This window comes from Phycodurus eques, chromosome 5 (genome assembly GCF_024500275.1).
Source record: "Phycodurus eques isolate BA_2022a chromosome 5, UOR_Pequ_1.1, whole genome shotgun sequence".
NCBI lineage: Eukaryota > Metazoa > Chordata > Actinopteri > Syngnathiformes > Syngnathidae > Phycodurus > Phycodurus eques.
This window is the reverse complement of record NC_084529.1, coordinates 17,056,782-17,077,444: the sequence shown is the minus strand read 5'-3', so window position 1 is coordinate 17,077,444 and position 20,663 is coordinate 17,056,782. Positions and strand designations below refer to the sequence as shown.

At 40.1% G+C, this 20,663-nt stretch overlaps 1 protein-coding gene across 5 annotated transcripts in view; it reads left to right on the top strand.

The window, feature by feature from the left end:
* The first annotated feature begins 1,987 nt into the window (after nucleotides 1-1,987).
* fkbp16 (FKBP prolyl isomerase 16) overlaps nucleotides 1,988-20,663 on the top strand; it is a 41,274-nt gene continuing 22,598 nt past the window's right edge. For all 5 annotated transcript variants that reach the window (XR_009768617.1, XR_009768616.1, XM_061677795.1 and 2 more), the window contains exons 1-3: nucleotides 1,988-2,822; nucleotides 4,887-5,056; nucleotides 7,373-7,461. Coding sequence is in view for 3 of the 5 variants with exons in the window: in XM_061677795.1 (XP_061533779.1) it covers nucleotides 2,399-2,822; nucleotides 4,887-5,056; nucleotides 7,373-7,461 (683 nt within the window). In the remaining 2 variants the exon portion in view is untranslated. The remainder of the gene's footprint in view (nucleotides 2,823-4,886; nucleotides 5,057-7,372; nucleotides 7,462-20,663) is intronic.

Sequence of the window (20,663 nt, the reverse complement as noted above, 5' to 3'; positions counted from 1 at the left end):
ATGGCACTGGAATGTATTCATTGTCTCCAAGTACCACCATCATGACCAACATTCAAATACAGTCCTCTAGTAAGTAAGTGTTCATCAAAAAATGAGACGGGTTTTTTTTTTTTTTTTCTAAAAAGTATATTTAATATTATTAGAAGCCACGCTAACATTAGGCAGTTTGAACATTAACAGTGTGCTTAGATATACGTGTGAAAATAGAACACTCTAGTTCAGTAATGATTCAATTAAAAAGTATTGCACATACATTTTAAATAAAAGTGCAAAAACAAATCCTTCTTCAATCCAAATGTGTTGTGCTAAAAAGTTATATAGAGCAGTCCCTCATTTAACGTGGGGTGGTTACGTTCCAGAACCTTCAATTGACAAAAATCCACAGTAGTGACCATATGTTTAGTTTATTGTCTATATGTTTTAAACCATTATCCATTATACAGATAAAGTATTAAGTAGTATCAGGGCCACAGTAAAAAAGGGTTGAAAAAGGCGAAAGATGCATAAACATTCGTGATTTACGCTAAGTCATGAAGCGATGAGGATGAAGTTGTAAAGCTACAGTACACAAGTTGTAAAATAAAAAGATGTTCAAATAATAATATTACAAGAAAAAAACTCATACTGAATAGATATGAGAAAAATATCAATTGATTTATAAAGTTACAAAAATAAAATTGTAATATTACAAGGAAAAAAGTCATTACAGTAATGTAAAGCTACAAGAATAACGTAAAAAATAATGAACAAGTAAAACTTTTACAAGAATAATGTAATACTACAAGACAAAAGTCATCATTTTACAAGAAAAGGCAGTCTTGCGATCTTCTCTGTACAACTATTTACAAAATCCACTTGATTTATCGATTCATCAAAAAAATCAAAATGTAAAAAACCCTAAAGGTGACTCTCTGGCAGTGCAACCCCAAACATAACAAACAAGTTTTTGCCTTCGTTTTTAGTTCAGTTCAGGAAGTAACTTGGTGCCTATTGTTTGCAAACATTCCGAAAGCTTTATCAGATCTCATTGTGCAAGTATAGCTAATGTTTTGCCCGATATGCTGTCTATTAGACAAATCTCATAACTCATAAAATGTGATACAATTTTCCTGGATTAAATGCAGTTAAAATTTGTCTCATTATTGTTTTTTTATCTACTTGAATCCCTGATGGACAACACGCCGCAGAATCAACAATTCAGTATTGATTTACAAAAAGGCTGCGATGATGTGGAAGTCTGCAATGAGTACACCACTGCACTATTAATGCTGTGTCCACAAAGTAGATTCAAGTTACCCGTTAGTACATTTAAAGAAACTTTGAGGCTTTTTTGGCCTTATTTTGAACCAGTAAAAAGATGACTGGTCCACCTTTTCCAAAAGCATTCCATGTCTGGGAACACCATGTGCAAAACTGTGTGACTAAATCAGTGTTCTGAAAGTAGCACAAGTGGCCGAGAGCCAGAAAACAACTTTAATTTACGACACGCTCCCTTTTTTTTAATGCGACACTTACATTAGTGTGCAAGAGGTTGCTGTTATGAGCGTCGATCCTAAAAATTCTGGCTCGCGATTAAAGTGCCGAAGGAGTCGTAGTGTGCCAATCTTGAACAAACTCCCTCTTGTTGAATATTTTTATGCTAACATGCTATGCGTGAGGCTACATCATTTCCTGAGCCCGTATAAACATGACTTCATTTTAAAGTAGCAAACATAGTCTAACTGCAACACATGACGATGACGTGTGTCTAGCTGTCACATACGCATTTGTCTGTAATCTGTCATTTTTTCATTTTCTCTTCAATTTCAAAAAGTGATGTTAAAGATCTCCAAAGGAAAATTAGTTTCAGTTTCCTGACATCTTATTGGTCAATCGCATTCATGGAAACTGCATTATTGGGCACAACGGTGAAGTCATTAAGAAGCTTACAGACATTCTGGCAGATTAGGTTTTTCTCTTCTAATCCCACAGATTAGTACCCGCGCTAGCTCGCCGCCCGAGAGTGTTTTATCGTGCTGCACGGTTTCTTTATGTTGATCATTTTTATGTCATGTCTTTGCCACGTAACCAGTGGATGTAGAGGACGGCAGCCGGGGCGGGGCGGGGGGAGAGCGCGAGAGGAGGTCAAAGTGCACTCCGACTGCAGGAAGTGTACAACTCTTGGCGGGACGTATTACTTTTTTCATGGATGGAGCCAGGATTTTGGGATGCGGTGCCATCTGGATTTAATGAAACATTGCTCGTATTTTCATTATTATTACATCATGGTAATAGTCTAGTGTGTTTGGGTGGTTGTGGACGTTCACAGCGCAGCGACTGACTGACTGACTTACACCTGAGAGGATCATCTAATTCCGCAGACAAGAGCAGATGGTGTCCACTGCTCTCTGAAGGGGAAATGGAACCAGAGTCTTGTAAGGAGCACAAGGACACTGCGGTGAGAGAGGTGAGGGACCCCACATGTGAGCTCGCGGGTATGGTCGGACCGTGTGGGCCTGAGGAGGGAAGGGAGGAGGAGCTGGGTAGAACAAAGAAGGATGAAGGTGAGACCCCTGGAGTAGACGTCCCATCGGTGAACTCCGAGACCAGAAACTCCTCTCATCCAGAAGGGGAAGGAGAAGAGACGCAATGCCGAGGACGGAGAGAACTGAAGAAGACAAACAGCTGGAAGATGGTGCGATTCCAAGAACCGTCCTTGGAGGATAATGTGCTGGAGAGGGACAGCTCGTCAGAGAGTCTTTTTCCGGAATATGCCATGGAGGAGTGGACCATGATCTCTTTCGAGAAACTGTTCCTGAAAGAAGACTGGAAGCATATAACAGGTAAGATTCAGCATCAGGGGTGTCAAACTCCACCTGTTCAACATTTCAATACGTTTTGCACAATTTATTATTCTATTCTAATAAGGAGCTGAACGGCAAAATTCCAAACAGGTGTTTGATCCATGAAAATTTCCAGAGAGGTCACTTCTATGTCTTTTTGTGACTCTTCCAGTCTCTCTGTACCTTTGTTTCAACCTGCTAATGACACTAAGCATTGATCTGTGACTCAACCAATAAATGTCCAACGTCTACTTCTTTACCTTTTTGTTACTCTTTCAATCTCCATATTTCTGATGCAACCTGCCGATGACATTCTGTCACACTTTGATCCAGGAATCAACCAATGAATTTCTTAGTTCAGTTAGAATTGGTATTAAAACATTCCTCTTCATCTTGTTGTTTACATTTCAAAATCATGAAGCCAAGACAACGCCTAACAATTGCTCAACAGTACCTCACCATTTGCGAGGCTTCAAACGAGATGTTCTTAGACAGAAGAGGCCATGAGTGTCATCAGGAAGTTGCTACAGAGATACTGGAAGAGTCACAGGAAGCCATAGACGTGGATGTCCTTGGACATTTTCATGGCTCAAACACCTGTTGCGAATTTTGCCGTTCAGCTCCTTAGTACTGAAACATTGAACATTTAGAGAAGGTCAATTTAAGTTCACCTGCAAAGGCTACAGTGAATTTTATTTTCATCCTGAAATTTCACCCAAAAGCCGAATACCCCTAACTTTTATTGAGCAGTGTAAATTTATAATCGCTATGAGTGTAACAGTACTCTGAAAATCATGGTTCAGTGCATACCTCGGTTTTAAGGTCACTGTTCAGTACACATTCAATGAAGTAATTAAGATAAGATAATTAAGAAACTGCCAAACCAACTCCTTATGTTTTGTGAGAACAGGAAGATATTTAATGAGATTTAGAATTCGACATCAACCCCTTAAATTGCTTCTTTTTAGAAAAGTGCAACATCAATAATTTGTCTTCTTTTTAGGGAATACAGGATGCAAACAAGTGCAACAGTATCAGTCATTCTTGATTGCTATATAAATGCTAATACAGTGGTCCCTCCCTATACCGAGGCTCACATATTTTTTTGTACCTGTAGGTTAATGTAGTGCACTTACTCACCTGCACATCTCTGGTACAGTTAGTTTGATTGGCTGTATGATTTTAATGTGGCAGCAATGACTCAGATAAGGTCAAGTGGACTGATATTACTGAGTAATCTCAACTCATACATCTGGCAACTCGCCTAATTGCTTGAGGATACAGACATGTCACTGTTTATGACACAAGCCACATTCAGAGTTTTATTAAATAAATTTACAAATACCAATCTTAGCCCGACGGATAGCTAATGCACACACTCAAAAAAAATATCGACAGGAACAAATGCAAGTCAAGAGCAATATTTAGCTTAATTTTCTACAAATACAGTACTGTAGTTAAAAACATCACCGCAATGAATTCTGGGTTCCTGTAATGCTTTTGGCTAACTACATTGCCAGGACTGTTCGTGTGAAATGTGACAATGCTTAAAAATAATCATCTGTTCTCACCACGTCCGCATGGGCTGTTGTTCATGTCACTCAAGCACAGAGCACACTCGCCCTCAGTTGGCATGTGCTTGAGGACAGTGTGTGGATGGTGATCCTCAGTGGGCAAATAAAGTACCTGCTTCTCTCTAAAGTCAAACAAACTCAAACATTCAAAGTTGGCATTGAATTGCACGTATGAAACTTTTTCATTTATAAAATATAATAAATAATTGGTCACTACTTGGCGGATGTCATTTATTGCAGGGGTTATCTGGAACGTAACGGCTAGTCAGAAGCTGAGCAGCACTGTGTTTGTTTACGGACTAGACGTGGGGTTAGATTACAAGGCAGTTGCACTTTTTGTCCTGTACCTAATATGTTCCTAATAATCACCCCCATCATATTACAGACATGGCCATACATTTTTGATGATCAGTTTTATGATCAACAAGTAGTTTTGATTTGGAAAAACGGAAGGAAAAATTGCACCGCCACTGTGCTCTCCCGCATGTAGACGACCGACTGCTGAGGAAAAAGGTGCTGGAGCCCGCCGGCCCCTCGGCCCCTCGGCCCATCTGGGGCCAGCAGGTTACGGTGAAGATGCAGGCCGTCCTCGAGGACCGCACTGTGGTGGAGAAGGACTGCAAGCTGGTGTTTGTTATCGGGGAAAGAGACGTGAGCCAGGTAACAACGACGTCGAGTTGTGAATCACATCTCTCTGTTAAATGCTGATATGCAAATCAGTCCAAAAGTCAGCTATCCTGACCTGCGCATTTACATTGAGGTCGCTTTCAGGTAGATATACTGGTATTTCTGAAGAAGAGGAATTGTGTTTTTGCAGTTGATTCAACAAATTCATTTTCAATTTCAAAAGACTTGTATTTTAGAGGGAAATGATATCCGTTTGCGTCAACTGCTTTTGCTTAAGTGACTACAAAAGACTTTGGGTGTGCTTGAGGAAATGCGTGTTCTTTCTGACTCATTTCATTTGCAAAGCATGGAAAAGAAATGACAAGTCCAGTATTTAATTTTTAACCCTTTATGGACACACACTGAAATAGTTGAATGCATTGAAAAGTATGATTGTACATGTATCATTTGTTTAATTGCCACTTTAAAAAAGGTAATATACTGTCCATTTCCTTAATTATGTTTGATTGTTGTTCGTTTGGGCAGCACAGTGATAAAGTGTTGAGCACGTCGGGTTTTTGGGTTCGAATCTCAGGTTGGGCCTTCCTACGTGTTTTTGTTTTTGTTTGGGAAGGTATTCAGAATTCCTCCTACTTTCAAAATCAAGCATATAGGTTCATTGAAGCCTAAATTGTCCTTCAGTGTGAATGCGAGTGTGAATGCTTTTTCATCTCGATGTGCACTGTGATTGACTTGGCCCAAAGCACTAAGTAGCCCACTTATCAGATATCAGATACTGCACTATAGTGAGAAGGAGTGAGATGTCCGTTTTATTTGAGTTACCAAATATGGTCCCGGTTTCTTCGAATGTTTCCAGTTAGTTCCTTGATTGTTATTGCAGGAAAAGCGCACTTCCTTGAAAGAAACTAGGTCGGACTTTAGCTTCAAGTACTTAACACTGCACTATAATGTTGACGCACAGACAACTGCGCCGGAATTGTGCTATTTTCCCTGCATTCCAATACAAGTGTCAATATCACTAGGAACTGCCTTTGGTGTCCTCATCAGAATCACTCAATCGTCATGGAAATATGACAGAATAATACAACTCTGATGTTTTCTTATCAGTGGTCACACTTGCACACATATCAAAACAATGGTGTCTCTTAAAATGTGTTTCCTTCATTTTATACTTCCTTTCCTTCATTTTTATATGTGCTTTTGGCATATCCTACACACTGCTCTGCTAAGTACAGTATGTGTAACAAGTGGTTAAATGATACTATTGTCCACAACATGTTATTTGATAAATCTAGTCATTTTGATCATGTTATATTCTATTTTTATGATCGCAGTCAACAATTTGCATGTGTCCCCGAAATTGCTGTCGACCCTGTCGTTATGGGGCAACTGCCCCTTTAAGAAACCCTCTGATGTTTTCAGTGCCATTACGACCCCCATTTCATCTTCAGTGGACGCTGAAACATCCATCCATCCATCCATTTTCTGAGCCGCTTCTCCTCATGAGGGTCGCGGGCGTGCTGGAGCCTATCCCAGCCATCATCGGGCAGGAGGCGGAGTACACCTTGAACTGGTTTCCAGCCAATCGCAGGGCACATACCATTCACACTCACATCCACACCTACGGGCAATTTAGAGTCGTCAATTAACCTACCATGCATGTTTTTGGGATGTGGGAGGAAACCGGAGTGCCCGGAGAAAACCCACGCAGGCACAGGGAGAGCATGCAAACTCCACACAGGCGGGGCCGGGGATTGAACCTCAGTCCTCAGAACTGTGAGGCAGACGCTCTAATCAGTCGTCCACCGTGCCGCATGCTGAGACAGTGGCTGTCAATATTAACACTGAAGTATTTATTTTTGGTTTTTGTCATATATATGTGTAGTCGGACGTTGTCAGGCTTAACAGGTCCATTCTGAAATTCAAAATGTACTTGTTAAACAGTACACAGTCGGTTTGCCAACTGAATCATCTTCTAAGTGAGGTGAAGAAACTTGCGTGTGCATTTTTGTTTCCATTGTGCCAAGTTATCTAAACAGGTATCGTGTATATCAAATTACTTTTTACTTTTGTACTTAAGTACATTTCAGAATCTGTACTTTTTAAAAACTTGTAATAAGTAGTGCTGTTTCAATTAATACTTCTACTGTGACTAGAGTCTTATTTTACACTAGTAGGCCTAGCTGTACTTCTACTTAAGTACAGTAATGTTGTCTCCTCTGGTGATTCCAGGAGAACATTTGCAAGCTACTAGTCCACTTGCTGTCTGGTAACTCACTGATGTAGTCTGTGTGTGTGTGTGTGTGTGTGTGTGTGTGTGTGTGTGTGTGTTTGTACGCGTGTGTGTAGGCGCTGGAGGAGTGCGTCCTGTCTATGCACAGGGGCGAGATCACGTTACTGCTGGCTGATTCCCAGTACACATACGGGCTCATGGGCAGGTAAGACTGTTTATGGTAAACGTCAGGTCGTCAGGATGGCACACTTGGACACTTGTTTTTTTTATTCACCGAGCGATAGTGGGACGAGGCTCGGGCCCTGTTCTACCTGTTGCTGTGAGGGGGAGGGGGGCTGCAGCCTGTTTTTCCAGGGCAGCGGGGTTAATGAACCATAAACAGGAGCAGATGGCTTCCGCCAAGTCCCATTGAGAGGTGGCCTATGTTTGTAACCTCCCAACCTATGGGAGGGCACTACTCACATTACCTCCAATGGCTTGGCTTTATAACCTTAACACCATTAAAGGGCCAGTATAAACACGGGCCGAGGTTGGTGTGACACGATGAAAACATTTGTTTAAAATGTCATATTTGCTTTAGATAACCTCACCAGATTAGGCCAAGACAGTAAAAACCTGCTGAGATTTATTGAAATAATACTGTATGAGTGAGAAATATAAAGCTAAACACCAATTGTTGTTGATTACAGTGAACGCCCTTTTATCGCAGGAGATAGATTCCTGACAATAGGTGAAAACCTGCAATATAGAGGACCCGTATAAAAACATTTTTCTCAATGATTTTTCCTCTCCCACATGGTTTAAACACAGTCTTATGAAACACACATTAAAACACACTTTATAAAGTATTCCTTACCGCCTGTTCTCATTCTAGAAATCGTATAACATCACTTTGAAGAGATGAAAAGAAGACTTTCGATCACACTGTTCTCCAAGTAAGAGGTCAAGTGTGCTTGTTTCAAGTTGTTTATTTGTCACTCCCAGTTGAAATTCACTGTAAAACTCACACATTAAACAAAATAGAATTAAACACTGTATATTTAAACACCAAAACAACCAAGCCATATAATTTTATCCCAAGAAAATCTGATGGGTTAAATCTACTGTTTATGGTGAAATGTCATAGATAGGCTAATGGATATTAGCATCAATGTTATGGTAATTATAAACCTTCAAACAACTGCTACTTTAACACACAGGAGTAACAAGTTTTAAAGCTATGAAAGCAAAATTGTAATGTTACAAGGAAAACAAATGTAATATGAGAAAAAAATGAGAAGTCAATTTAATTTTAAAAAAAAAAGAAAGAAAAGAAAACACCTTGGTTTTGTCATAACGAGTGTCCAGAAAAGGCCCGCCTGACAGCTACTTCTGTTTGACCCAGTTTTGTATCTGCTTTGTCCATATTTGGCTAAGACAGCCCCCTTTCCTCTGATGGGTTGCCTCCTTGTAGAAGACCCGCTTGTGGGAAAGGTAGGCGGCGATCTTCGCTACTGACGTAAATAAGCTTGAGAAGTTCATAGGACCTGATTTCAGGCCTCTCGCCAGAAAAACGTGTGGAACAAAGGATTGCATGGACGATTTTAATTCATATTTCACATGTTTAATGAGGCACCATAGAGACAATATTACATCCCAAATACTAGAAAAAGTTGGTTTGCCTAAATATGGGACATTTAAAGTCTTGGTCTTGATTTGGTCACAACTTCTTCAAAGTCTTTGTCTGGACTTTGTCTTACATTTCAAGAAAATCTGCTATCTTAATGCTGCTGTTTATGGCGAAATGTCACAGATAGGCTAATGGATGTCATGGTAATTATAAACCTTCAAACAACTGCTACTTTAACACACAAGGAGTAGCACGTTTTGAAGCTATGAAAGCAACATTGTGATGTTACAAGAAACATTTTTGAGAAGAAAATCATGGATTTATAAATAACTTACTTTATAAAATGCCAAAAACAAAATTGTAATATTATAAGAAAAAAAACCTGTAATATGAGAAAAAAGTAATTGCAATAATATCGTTCTAAAAGTATAAGATTAAAGTCATAATAACACAATAAAAGATTTGAGAAAATTGTTACAAGAATTAATTCATAGAACTACAAAAATAAAATCATAATATTACAAGAAAAAAGTCATAATAAGAGAATAAAGACTAGAGAAAATGAAAGAGACTAAAGTAGTTCATAGTGAAAAAAAGATATTGTAAATCTACAAGAATAGAGACATACTGTATGATGAACACATTTGTTGAAATGTCATGTTTGCTTTAGATAAACCTCGCTCGATTAGGCCAAGACAGTAAACATCTGCCGTGATTTACAAACATAATGGGATAATACTTCTGAACAAGAAATTGAAAGCCAAACAGATGATTTTTGTTGATTCTCTTTATCTGCCTTTATCATTGTGTTCGTACATTTCACTGTGAAGGCAAAAACATCAAATCTGCACTCGTGTTTGAATCAGCTCACACGCATTAGCGCAAAGTAAACATAATTAGGTCATTTTCAAACACTCCGCCATCTGCAATTTATGTTCCGCAAGTACGCGGCGACCCCCTCTCGACCCGCACCCCTCGGGCACGTGCAGTTAAAATGAAAACCAACATGTTGCTGTGAGAGCTAAATAAATGCAGAAAATGTGGGAAATTGTGCTCCCCTGTGCGGTGCATGCACCATTAAGTACGAAGGAGTCAAAACAAAAACACAAATCCACTTTCGATGCTGTGGCTAAACATTACACAACACATCTGATAATTGCTGCCAACATAATGTCCAGATGTACTCAAAGTGAGGTACAGTTGTTTGTGTATATGATGTCCTGTTTGCATTGTGGGCGCATTCAAGTTGAGGGGCGAAGATGTGTTGTAATCCGCCCCTTCTCCGAGTAATAGTTATGGTAGGTTCGTGAATGATTGTTTGCATGTGTCTGATTAGAATTGCGTGCTCCGGAGTCAAATTAAGACATGTCATGTGGTAAATGGATTTTTAGTTTTATTGAGCATTTAACACATTTGTTCACGATTTGGTCAGGGATATTATCTTTATTACCTCAGATGGGAGTGTTGGGAAATGCTGTTGACGAGCTGAAGTGTCAAAGAAATAGGATTCCAAAAATAATAATAATGAAATGAAAAGACCTGTCAGGCAATCCTAGGATACCCTAAGAAATATTCTCTGTAGGGCCTGTGTACAGCAATGTGCAATACACGCGGTGAATTACAGCATTGACACAATTGCTGTACATTAACGCCGTTCCAACAACTAATGTAAGCAATGTAAATGAATGCAGTCTTTGATCCTCATTTGATTAGATTGTCTACTGCTCTGGCTACCCTTGCCTGTCTGTAGCAATTGACAACAGCTAAGCATTAAATAAATGAGCAGACTAAATCCCAGGCTGTAGGTTTCGAAGCAGATTTGACAACCTCAGCGTGTCTGCGCTGTAAAATGACACCGATACAATGGAGAAAATCTCTTTAGTCTCTCTGCTCTGTGTCATTCGCATTGATCCAACTCTGTCAGTGGGTCAGCAGCAAACGGTGTCGCTGAGAGCATTTTCATGCACGTCTTTACCAAAGCAGTACATCAAAGCAGGTCACAGCACAGCGGCGTGGTCGTCATGCCGGCGTGTGAGGAGTGTGCAAGGTCATTGGGACTTCTGGGGAAGAGAAAAAAAAAAAAAAAAGGTAAACACAAGGACAATGGAAACGTCTGGATGGTTATGATTGATCACAACAAACAGGCCGAGTCGTGATCAGTCGTCAATGAGATACAGTGACGTGTGTGCCTTTGAAAGACACATTGTGATGAAATACGCCATTACCTAACCTTTCGTGGAACAACAGAACATTCCCCATGGACACAATCACAAAAGCGCTATAAAAGTTACAGTATATAAAAGGTTCTGATTTCCTAAAGCTGTGGTTATGGTGGAAAAAAAGAAGGTGTTGGCAAAATAAGAGTTGACAGCGAGATCGGATCTTTTCCGAACCGCTAAACATTTTTGAAATCCTGAATATTATGGCGAAATATTGTCTATTCAGGAATTCAATTTCGGTGCTCCTGAATGATTAAAGGGCTGACTTGGAGCCAGTCACAAGAAGGAGTCATGCCATCTCACCTGTGACAATGCACATTACAGCATTTGCAGACGTTCTTGCAAGAAACACTTTCACCAAACGTTTGTAGACTGCAAATTTTTTGGCGTCCCCTCAAATACTAGCACTTGCTTCTGGAGTTTTTTTCATGAAAATTGATTTTGTCTTCATATAACCATGACAATCATTTTATTGCCAGATTAACCAATTCATAATTTTAAACAGCAAGACCCGGTCTGAGGTCGAGCCTTGACTAAAACATGAAAATTGGCATCCATGCGCAGGATGTGTTTGAGCTGAAATATCTCATGTTTAGCCAGAACAAATAGACTGCCTGAAGTGACAGGTGAAACCGCTTGGAAATGTGCTCAAAGTGAATCATTGTTGACACTCTTGAAGATGTTGGCTAGTGTAGAGGCTTTTCCGTGGCTTCGCAGACACACCCATGAGCAGGGGGGAATGCAACTGCAAAGGGTAACAGTCACATTTTTCCAAGCGGATCGGCATGCAGGGAAAACATTGACAAGGCAAAAGGACAACATGAGGGCAGACAAAGGCTCTCAATGGAATTAAGTGTTGTGATGAGTGAGGGTACTTGTTGTGACATCTTTGACCAATAGACTGAATGAATACAGTCTGCCTTGGTGTTTGTCCTCATCTCTGCTCTTCAAATGGTACATGTGACGTTGATTTAAGGTTTCTGTTCATCCTTCCCTTTCTTGAAAAATAATCTGCTTTTATCACCTCATGTAATCTGACACAGGCAAGAACTGGCGGTTCTGCTATTCATTGTCTACAGACACGTTAACTCATTCACTGCGAGGTTTTTACAGGCCTGTTTATTGGGGATGAATCCTCCTCTACAATGTCAGAAAAAGGTAAACCACCATGCACTTATTGATACAGTGGTTTATACCTCAGGTGGCACCCTCAATGGTACTGCTTTCGTGCCCTTAACGCTAGTGTTGTAGCACTCAAGATCAATTGTGGTCTTGACTTTTTGTTGTATTTTTTCAGTCTTGGTCAACTCCTTGAAGTCTTGCTCTTGACTTGTTTTCCTCTCCTTAAAAGTCCCACATTTTGGCTATTTAGACCCCCATAGAGTGACTCTCTAACATGGATTTAGTATAAAAATGTCAATTTAATAAAAAAAACAACAACTTGGTTTTGTCATAATGAGTGTCCAGAAAAGGCCCCTCTGACAGCTACTTCTGTTTGACCCAGTTTTGTATCTGCTTTGTCCATATTTGGCTAAGACCGTCCCCTTTCCTCTGATTGGTTGCCTTCTTGTAGAAGACCCGCTTGTGAGAGCACACTCTTGTTATGTTGACCCCACCGGCTCGTAAACCGTAAAGGCAGGTGGCAATCTTCACTAGTAATGTAGATAAGCTCGAGAAGTTCGAATGACCTGATTTCAGGCCTCTCGCCAGAAAAGCGTGTGGAACTCATGATTGCATGGACGATTTTAATTCATATTTCACATGTTTACTGAGGCACCATAGAGACAATATTATACATCCCAAATACTAGAAAAACTGGGTTTGGCTAAATACGGGACATTTTAAAGTCTTGGTCTTGATTCGGTCACAACTTCTCAAAGACTTTGTCTGGACTTTGTCTTCCATTTCCAGTCAGAATAATGTAAATCACCATACACATACAATGGGTTGTTCCTCAGGTGACACTCTCAAAGGTACTGCTGTTGTATCCTTAACACTAGTGCTGTAGTACATAAGATTAGTCTTAATCTTGCGACCGACTTCAAGATTGTATTTCAAATTGGTCATGTATCTGACTACTTGAAGTCTAAGTCTTGACTTGGTCTCATATCTCCCCAATCTTGACTTGGTCTCAACTCTGGAAAGTTTTGGGCTTGATTTGATCTCAACTGTCTTGGTCTTGGCTCAGTCCCATATTTCCAAGATCTTGGCTTTGACTTGGTCTCAAATCTTTCAGGTCTTGGTCTTGATTTGGTCTCAAATCCTCGGTCTTGATCTTGACTTGGTCTCATACGTCCTTGGTCTTGGTCCTGACTCGGTCTCAACTTCTCAAAGTCTTGGTGTCGCACACACATACAGCTCATACTTCTACCCTTATTTCCCCCAGACGATGAACCATGTCCTTCATAGCAAAGCAGGGCCGTTCTGATGACTGATGCTGATGATGCCCATCCTGTGTGGAACTTCCTCTGTGTGACTCACACCCACCCGGGGAAAATTACTTTTGTGGCCTTTGAGCCTCTATCTCTGTGGAAACACATTAATTCATCCTCCCTAATAGCACTTAATGCATCGGGCCTACATACATGACCAGCACAAGTCTTCGCTTCAGTGCTTCACTGCACCGATTTGAATAATAATAATAATAATAATAATAATAAAATAACAAATAAAAAAGATTCCAAAAGGTGATCTGAACACGAGTAAATCTTTTAACTGCACTGTCACCTGACCCAAACAAGCTCTACTGTGTCTGATAACGTATGTGTCCTTTCCACACCCGGAACCACACCCACGAAGGCCTCAAAGTTTGGGAGGAGGCCCGCAAGCACTGGCACTTCTTGCACGCTCCAGATAAGATCAGGCTAGCTTTCACTTGCCATGTACTCTTGTGTTAGTAACCATTGCTACATGACGCACTGAGCAGTTTTTGGATTGACGCTAAAAAGAAATCTGAAAGTCTGAAGATCATTCTGTTTTGTGGAGGAAAGGACACAGCTGTATTTTTACTGTTTTTTTACTGAGCGTGTCCCTCGTCTAATCTCTGTGGGTGTTTACCTTTCCTCCCCCCCACAGCAAGTCGGCTTATCTCTGCCATCGACGGTGCCTTGCTCGGAAGACAGGATTGCCTTCAGTTACAGCGACTTCTCTATTTCATGGACATGGGGTATTTAGTTGGACCATAAAATTTATTTGAATAACTTATTTTTAGAGTAGGCACCTCACCATTGGGCTGAGTTGGCTTTGTCGTGCATGACCGCAGCAAGTTTCTGTTTGTCTTAGCATATTTTGGACACGTTTGCAGCACTCATTTATTTTCTGCTTCTAAACTCTTCATTGTAGTCGGGCTTGCTGTGCCACTGCTCATAAATGAGTCTCTGGACTTTGAAGAATCATGCGTGGGTTGCAGGGAGGCTCTTTATTATTGTACAATTACTAGTCTGAGTTGCCGGGCATGGACCATGAATCACTTTAACTTAAGTCTACAATTTAACTTGAACGTCTGTTATTTGCCAATTAGAACTTGTTTGCAATTGGAAGGCTTTCTTTTTTTTCTTTAGACTTTCACAGTAAAAGTGCAGGAATTGAGCTATGAATGAAGTGACCAGAGATGTTTGCAAGATGTAAATTCTGTCAGGATTAACTGTGCACCTATGCTGTGATTTGTCCTTTTTTATTATTTTTTAAAAAATGTTTCTACGACACTAAGAAGACTATCTACAGGTCGTTAGGTGAAGTAAGCAGTAAGAGTGGTGTCGCCCTCCACGTTGTCACTTACGAAAGTTGAAATAGTTTATTTTGTTTTATTTAGTATTGACACTAGTTGACTTCTTTTCGCACACTCTTGTCACTATGTCGATAAATTTAAGACAGGTGTGTTATTTTTACATGATGGTTGAAGTAGGTTGATCATCAACCTACTTTTAATTCATAATAAGACAAACTAATAACTGTTTTATTAGTTAATTATGTTAAATTTGTAGCATTAATGAACAATTTATGATGGCAAGACGTCTGTCTACGCTAGAAGGCAACAGTGTTGCGCTTCACCGCAAGCAATCGTCAAGTGGCATGCGAAAAATTAAACGTGAGGCGGCTGCTGCCTTTTAAACGCCTCCTGTTTGATGAGCGGTATTTACACTAAGCCTAGCGCAACTACGGCCAAACATGCTCAGTTCTCTTTTTTGAAATGCCAGAGAGCAATTTAATCAGCTCAAAATCTTTAGGTGTGTCTCTCTCGTGGCTTAAAATGGTGACGCCTCACCTTTCCAGGTAAGGTAGAGGGTCGCGTAGTTCAGTTATAGATGTACGTTAACCACATTCAAAGACGGGTAGCGGTTCTGCTTCAAACGTGTTTCAACCTGAGATCCATCTAATCATTTTCTGTGGAGCGCTTGCCCTCATTAATGTTGCGGATTAGCTGTCAATCTGCGGTGTACACCCTTGAACTGGTTGCCAGCCAATCGGAGGGCACATGTAGATAATCACTCACAGTCACGCGCATGGACAATTTAAGGTGCGGGTGTCAAACTCAAGGCCCGGGGGCCAGATCCGGCCTGCAACATCATTTAATGCGGCCCGCGAAAGCAAATCATGTGCGTTGACTTTGTGTTTCTTGCTACAAAACAAAAATTGTAAATTGTCTTAACCTTTATTAACATTAAGAATTTTGAAACAAAATGAATGATTGTTCAACAGTTTTCATTAGGTTCTGATTTCAAAACTAGTTGTCCATCAATATGTTGTGTATTTGTAATAATATGATGCGATTATTCATTTATATGGTTTAACAGTCATAACGGCCCACTGAGGGAAACCATAACTACTTTTTGGCCGTGATAAAAATTTGTTCAACATGCATGTTTTGGAATGTGGGAGGAAAACGGAGTACCCACAGAAAGCAGGGGGAGAACATGAACTCCACATAGGAAGGCTGCAGCCCAGATTCGAACCCTGAACTGTGTGGCAGACATGCTAACCACTATCACACCCTGCTGCCCCAAAACTGGGATGAACCTTTTAATTTCTGAATGCACATGTCAAAGTATGACTGACAATTGCAGCATAACCGCTGACTGGTGATGAGAGACGTAGAGTTGCCAGGCAACCCGTGAGACATTATGCATGCTTCCTCATTTGTAACTCAGGAAAAATAGAAGCAGATGGAGCGGATAGTGGATGTTACACACTAACATGCTTGGGGGGGAGGAATCATCTGCATATTTCTCAGTCAACACATCACAAGTTTGCCCTCTACATAGTAAATGGCCGACTCTAAGGTTTCATGATGTTCTCTGCTCTAACATACTGTGGGTGTGTCTGTTGAATGCGCTGAAACAGTCTAGCAGACTCTCAACTGTCAAACCAAAACCACTACTAAGACCTGGAAACTGGAGGCTACTTTGTGCAGCATGTTTTGCCTATACATACAGTAACCACGTTTGGACCCTGAAAATAAATCATCTTAAAGCCTCTGGTGGCTGGAATATATTCTACCGGGTCGTCGTGGGGCTTTTCCACGCCGCAACAACGAGGCGCTCTAAAACAGCCATGCCAGCCCGAAGTCCTGGTCCACATACAGGCTGTCAAAAACCCTCTCCTCGCTCTTACGCCTTTCTTTGCATGATGTGTATGCACTTATGGCCAACAACGAGGCACTCTAAAGCGACCATGCCAGCCTGAAGTCCCAATCAACACATTTTCAGCAATTACAGTATCTCCGAACATGTATAATTCATTTAGAAACAAATCTTTGAATTCACTTTACAGTGTCTTTAACAGTTAAAAAAATAAAAAATCAGAATCAGAATCATCTTTATTTGCCAAGTATGTCCAAAAAACACACAAGGAATTTGTCTCCGGTAGTTGGAGCCGCTCTAGTACGACAACAATTGACAGAGAACACTTTTGAGACATAAAGACATTGACATGAAAAAACAAAAAACAGTCACTGAGCAGTAAAGGCTTGCTAGTTATCTGGTAATGCCTGTACATTTATTTTATTTTTTTTGACAATTGTGCAATGTTTTGACTCTCATTATCATGTATTGTGGTTTGACTTCATGGCTGAAAGTGGACCATCCATTCTAAAACTGTGGCATTGAGTACTTCATGTGTCATGTCCTGTGCTGCTGGAGCAGACAATAATAGACTGTGTGCGAAAATATAGCAAGTCTGCAGAGGAGATGTGTGAGGTGAGCAGGTGCTGCCCGGAGGACGGGAAAGAGCGTCACTCGGGACGTTGCAGTGTGACTCATCTCGCTGATACGTCACTACTTCGTCATCGCTCGTCTGGGGCATCACACATACACCCACACGCACACATGCACACTTGCACAGAGAATAGAATTTCAATATAGTTATGATATCCTTGAAAACAGTGTTTTAAGCATTCAGGGTTAACGGTGTCATTTTAACTTGAAAATGCCATTTCTGTCGAAACAGAGGTGACACTGAAACGAAATGCTGTAAAATGAATTGAATTGTTGAAATTTAGAATGCGCGACTTGAAGTTAGAATGGTTTGAATCTGTCAAGTAATATGGAAGGAGGTAAATGTAAAATATCTCTTAATTTTGGGAATTTATTTGTGAAAATGTGGTTATTTGGCGATCGTTGTAAAGAGCTACATAGATTTCCTGAATGAGCTGAAAGTTTTGAAAGTCAAATGTTTTGAATCGCTCGAGAAATGTTGAAGTTCTGCAAATACGTAAAATATCTCTTTGTTTGGGACTTTTATTGTAAAAATGTCATAATTTGGAACATTTTATAAATAGTTCCTTAAATATCCTGAATAGGATGCACGGTTTCAAGTTGGAATGGTTTGTATAGGTAGAGAAATGTGGAATCAGGACTGAAATACAGTATGTAAAATATCTCTTAATATGGGAATCTTATTGGAAATGTTGGTAATCCTATCAAATAGATGTCCTGAATAAACTGAACGTTTTGAAATTGAAATAGTTTGAGTTGGTCAACGGATGTTTAGGAAGGATGGAAATATGTAAATGCCTCTAAATTTTGAAATGCATTGTGAAAATATGAAATTGTGGGCAAACTGTGAATGTTTGGAATGTAAAAAAAGTACAAGCCTGGATGTCCTGAAGTTTGTTATTTGGAAGTTGGGATGATTTAAATTGATTGAGAAATGTGTAGGGAGTTTCTGTAAATACGTGAAATATGGTCCGAATTTTGGTATTTTATTACAAAAATGCGACATTGTAAGAAAACTGAGAATTTTTTAAACGTGAAACGTATAACACCGGTTTGCCAAAATGTTTTGAATATTTGGAAGTTTGAGTGGTGTGTATAAAATATCTTTTAATTTGGGAATTTGGTGAATATTTAGAAGTTTGAATGGTTTCAATTGATTTGAGAAATGTAGAAGGATAAAAACATGGGAGGTATGATAATGATATATAATTTTGGGGCAGAATAATCACAATAATATCTCCGCTGTTTGATGGTGAAGGACAGTACAATGTTTTCACCAGTCTCTCTCGAGTAAAATTGTACAGAAATAAATTCTCAATTGACAGCCACTTTTTCTAACCTATGACGTAGCCTCTGGCTGCACCTCGTTCCTTTTGCTCACACCTCTGCGCAACGTCGTGGCCATTTGTCTCTAATGAACAATCGACTCCTGCCTGACAGCCGGAATAAAAAAAGCCCAGAGTTCAGAGTGCTGCTTTTGATTGACAGGCTGCAGACAGAGGAAGTAAGTCAGATCTTTGTTGTCCAAATTGTGGAGCACACGCTTCTATTCCTTTTGGACTGGGCTGTACATACTATTCGGGGAAAAGCTGATGAAAAAAAACAGCCTGACAGGGAACGCAAGGTGAAAGTTGCTGAAAAGGACAGCAACTTTGTTTCTGTGTAAACCTTTAGAAAGTTACGGAAACACACTCGCAACTGAAAGGCTCTCATATAACATAACTGAAATGATCTCATACACTACTGAAACAGTCTCATATATCAACTGAAATGCTCTTATAAACACAACTCAAATGTTTTCACCACAACTGAAAGGCTCTCACACACGACTGAAACACTCTCACACACTACTGAAATGCTCTCACGCACTAATGAAACACTCACACTCACTACTGAAATGCTCTCAGATGCACACACTCCTGAAATGCTTTCTCCCTCTACTGAAAAGGTCTCATACTGCATACGCAACTGAAATGCTCTCACAAGCACAACTCAAATGTTTCCACCACAACTAAAGCACTCACACACTACTAGAACACTCTCACACGCACACTACTGAAAGGCTTTCATATACACAACTGAAATGCTGTCACAAACATAACTCAAATGTTTTCACCACAACTGAAAGGCTCTCACACAGGTTTTAGTAGTGCGTGAAAAGTAATCCTGAATTATGTCTCATTCACGCTTACGTCACAGCAAAATAGTAGCAACGCGCATCAGTACACGGCCACAAAGGGGTTACAGGCTATATAGACATGTTCAAGTTCTTTTTATGTGACTTACACATTGAATGCACAGCTTCAGTACACCCGCGCACGAACACACACACACGCGCTCACACAGGCGTCAAAGTGACGCCAATTCTGACACAGTGTAGCTGCATGTGTGTGGTCAATTTGCAAAACGATACTAATCAGATGATGGTGACATTTTCTCCATGGAAGTTGTCCGGCTTGGGTGCACGATAAGACTGTCGGTGCTGACTTAAAAGGGAAATTAATTTGATCAATATCTGTTTGTGACATTTATTTGGCTGTCATACATGAAATAATTTGCCACCACGAATAAATATTACCATTACAAAGCGTTGTAAGGGCATCGCAGTTGAGTAAATACGCAATAACGCCATATGCATATAATATACACTATGTACTGTATATGCTTATATACGTTTGCATCCAGTCCGTCATCAAAATTAGTTTGCGACAGCAGGATATTTGGCTGTGCCAGTCCCAAAATGTGTTATTTGCTGAATATGATTACTAGATAAGCATTTCTAGCTTCACCTTCACTTTGCTGGGACTGGCTGTGAACTAAGCTCAAGTCCCTCAGGCTTTATGAGGATCCTCCTCTTGACCTGGCCATACACCCCTCCACATTGTATATTGAGTGATTTACTACATAATGATAACAGATGATACTTCTCTGTGTAAGAGCGATTGCTCTCTTCTGCACTTAAACCCTGAAGTTGATATTCACCTTCTATAAACATGATCCTTGAATCCTCCTGAAGGTTGTCGTCAGCATTTTTATCAGAGCGAGATAATGTATGTTTAGGAATGGAATAATAAGAAAAACTTTGTTTCAAAATAGTCGCTTCGTCAACTTCCGAGTTTGGGTGTGAACCTGCTTATTTTTATTGTATTCTGATTGGGCCGCCATGGATGTGAGATATCGAAGGTTTGCCCAATCACATTCAGGTACGAGGGAGTACTAGTTTTATGCAGTTGTTCCTTTCCATGATTATTTCGAGATACGAGACGTCATTCAAATCATGTTGGTTTTTTTGCTTTGAGTTACGAGGAAATTTTTTAGATACGAGCCCTGTATGGTGGCAGTGAACTTAACTCACCCAATTCACATC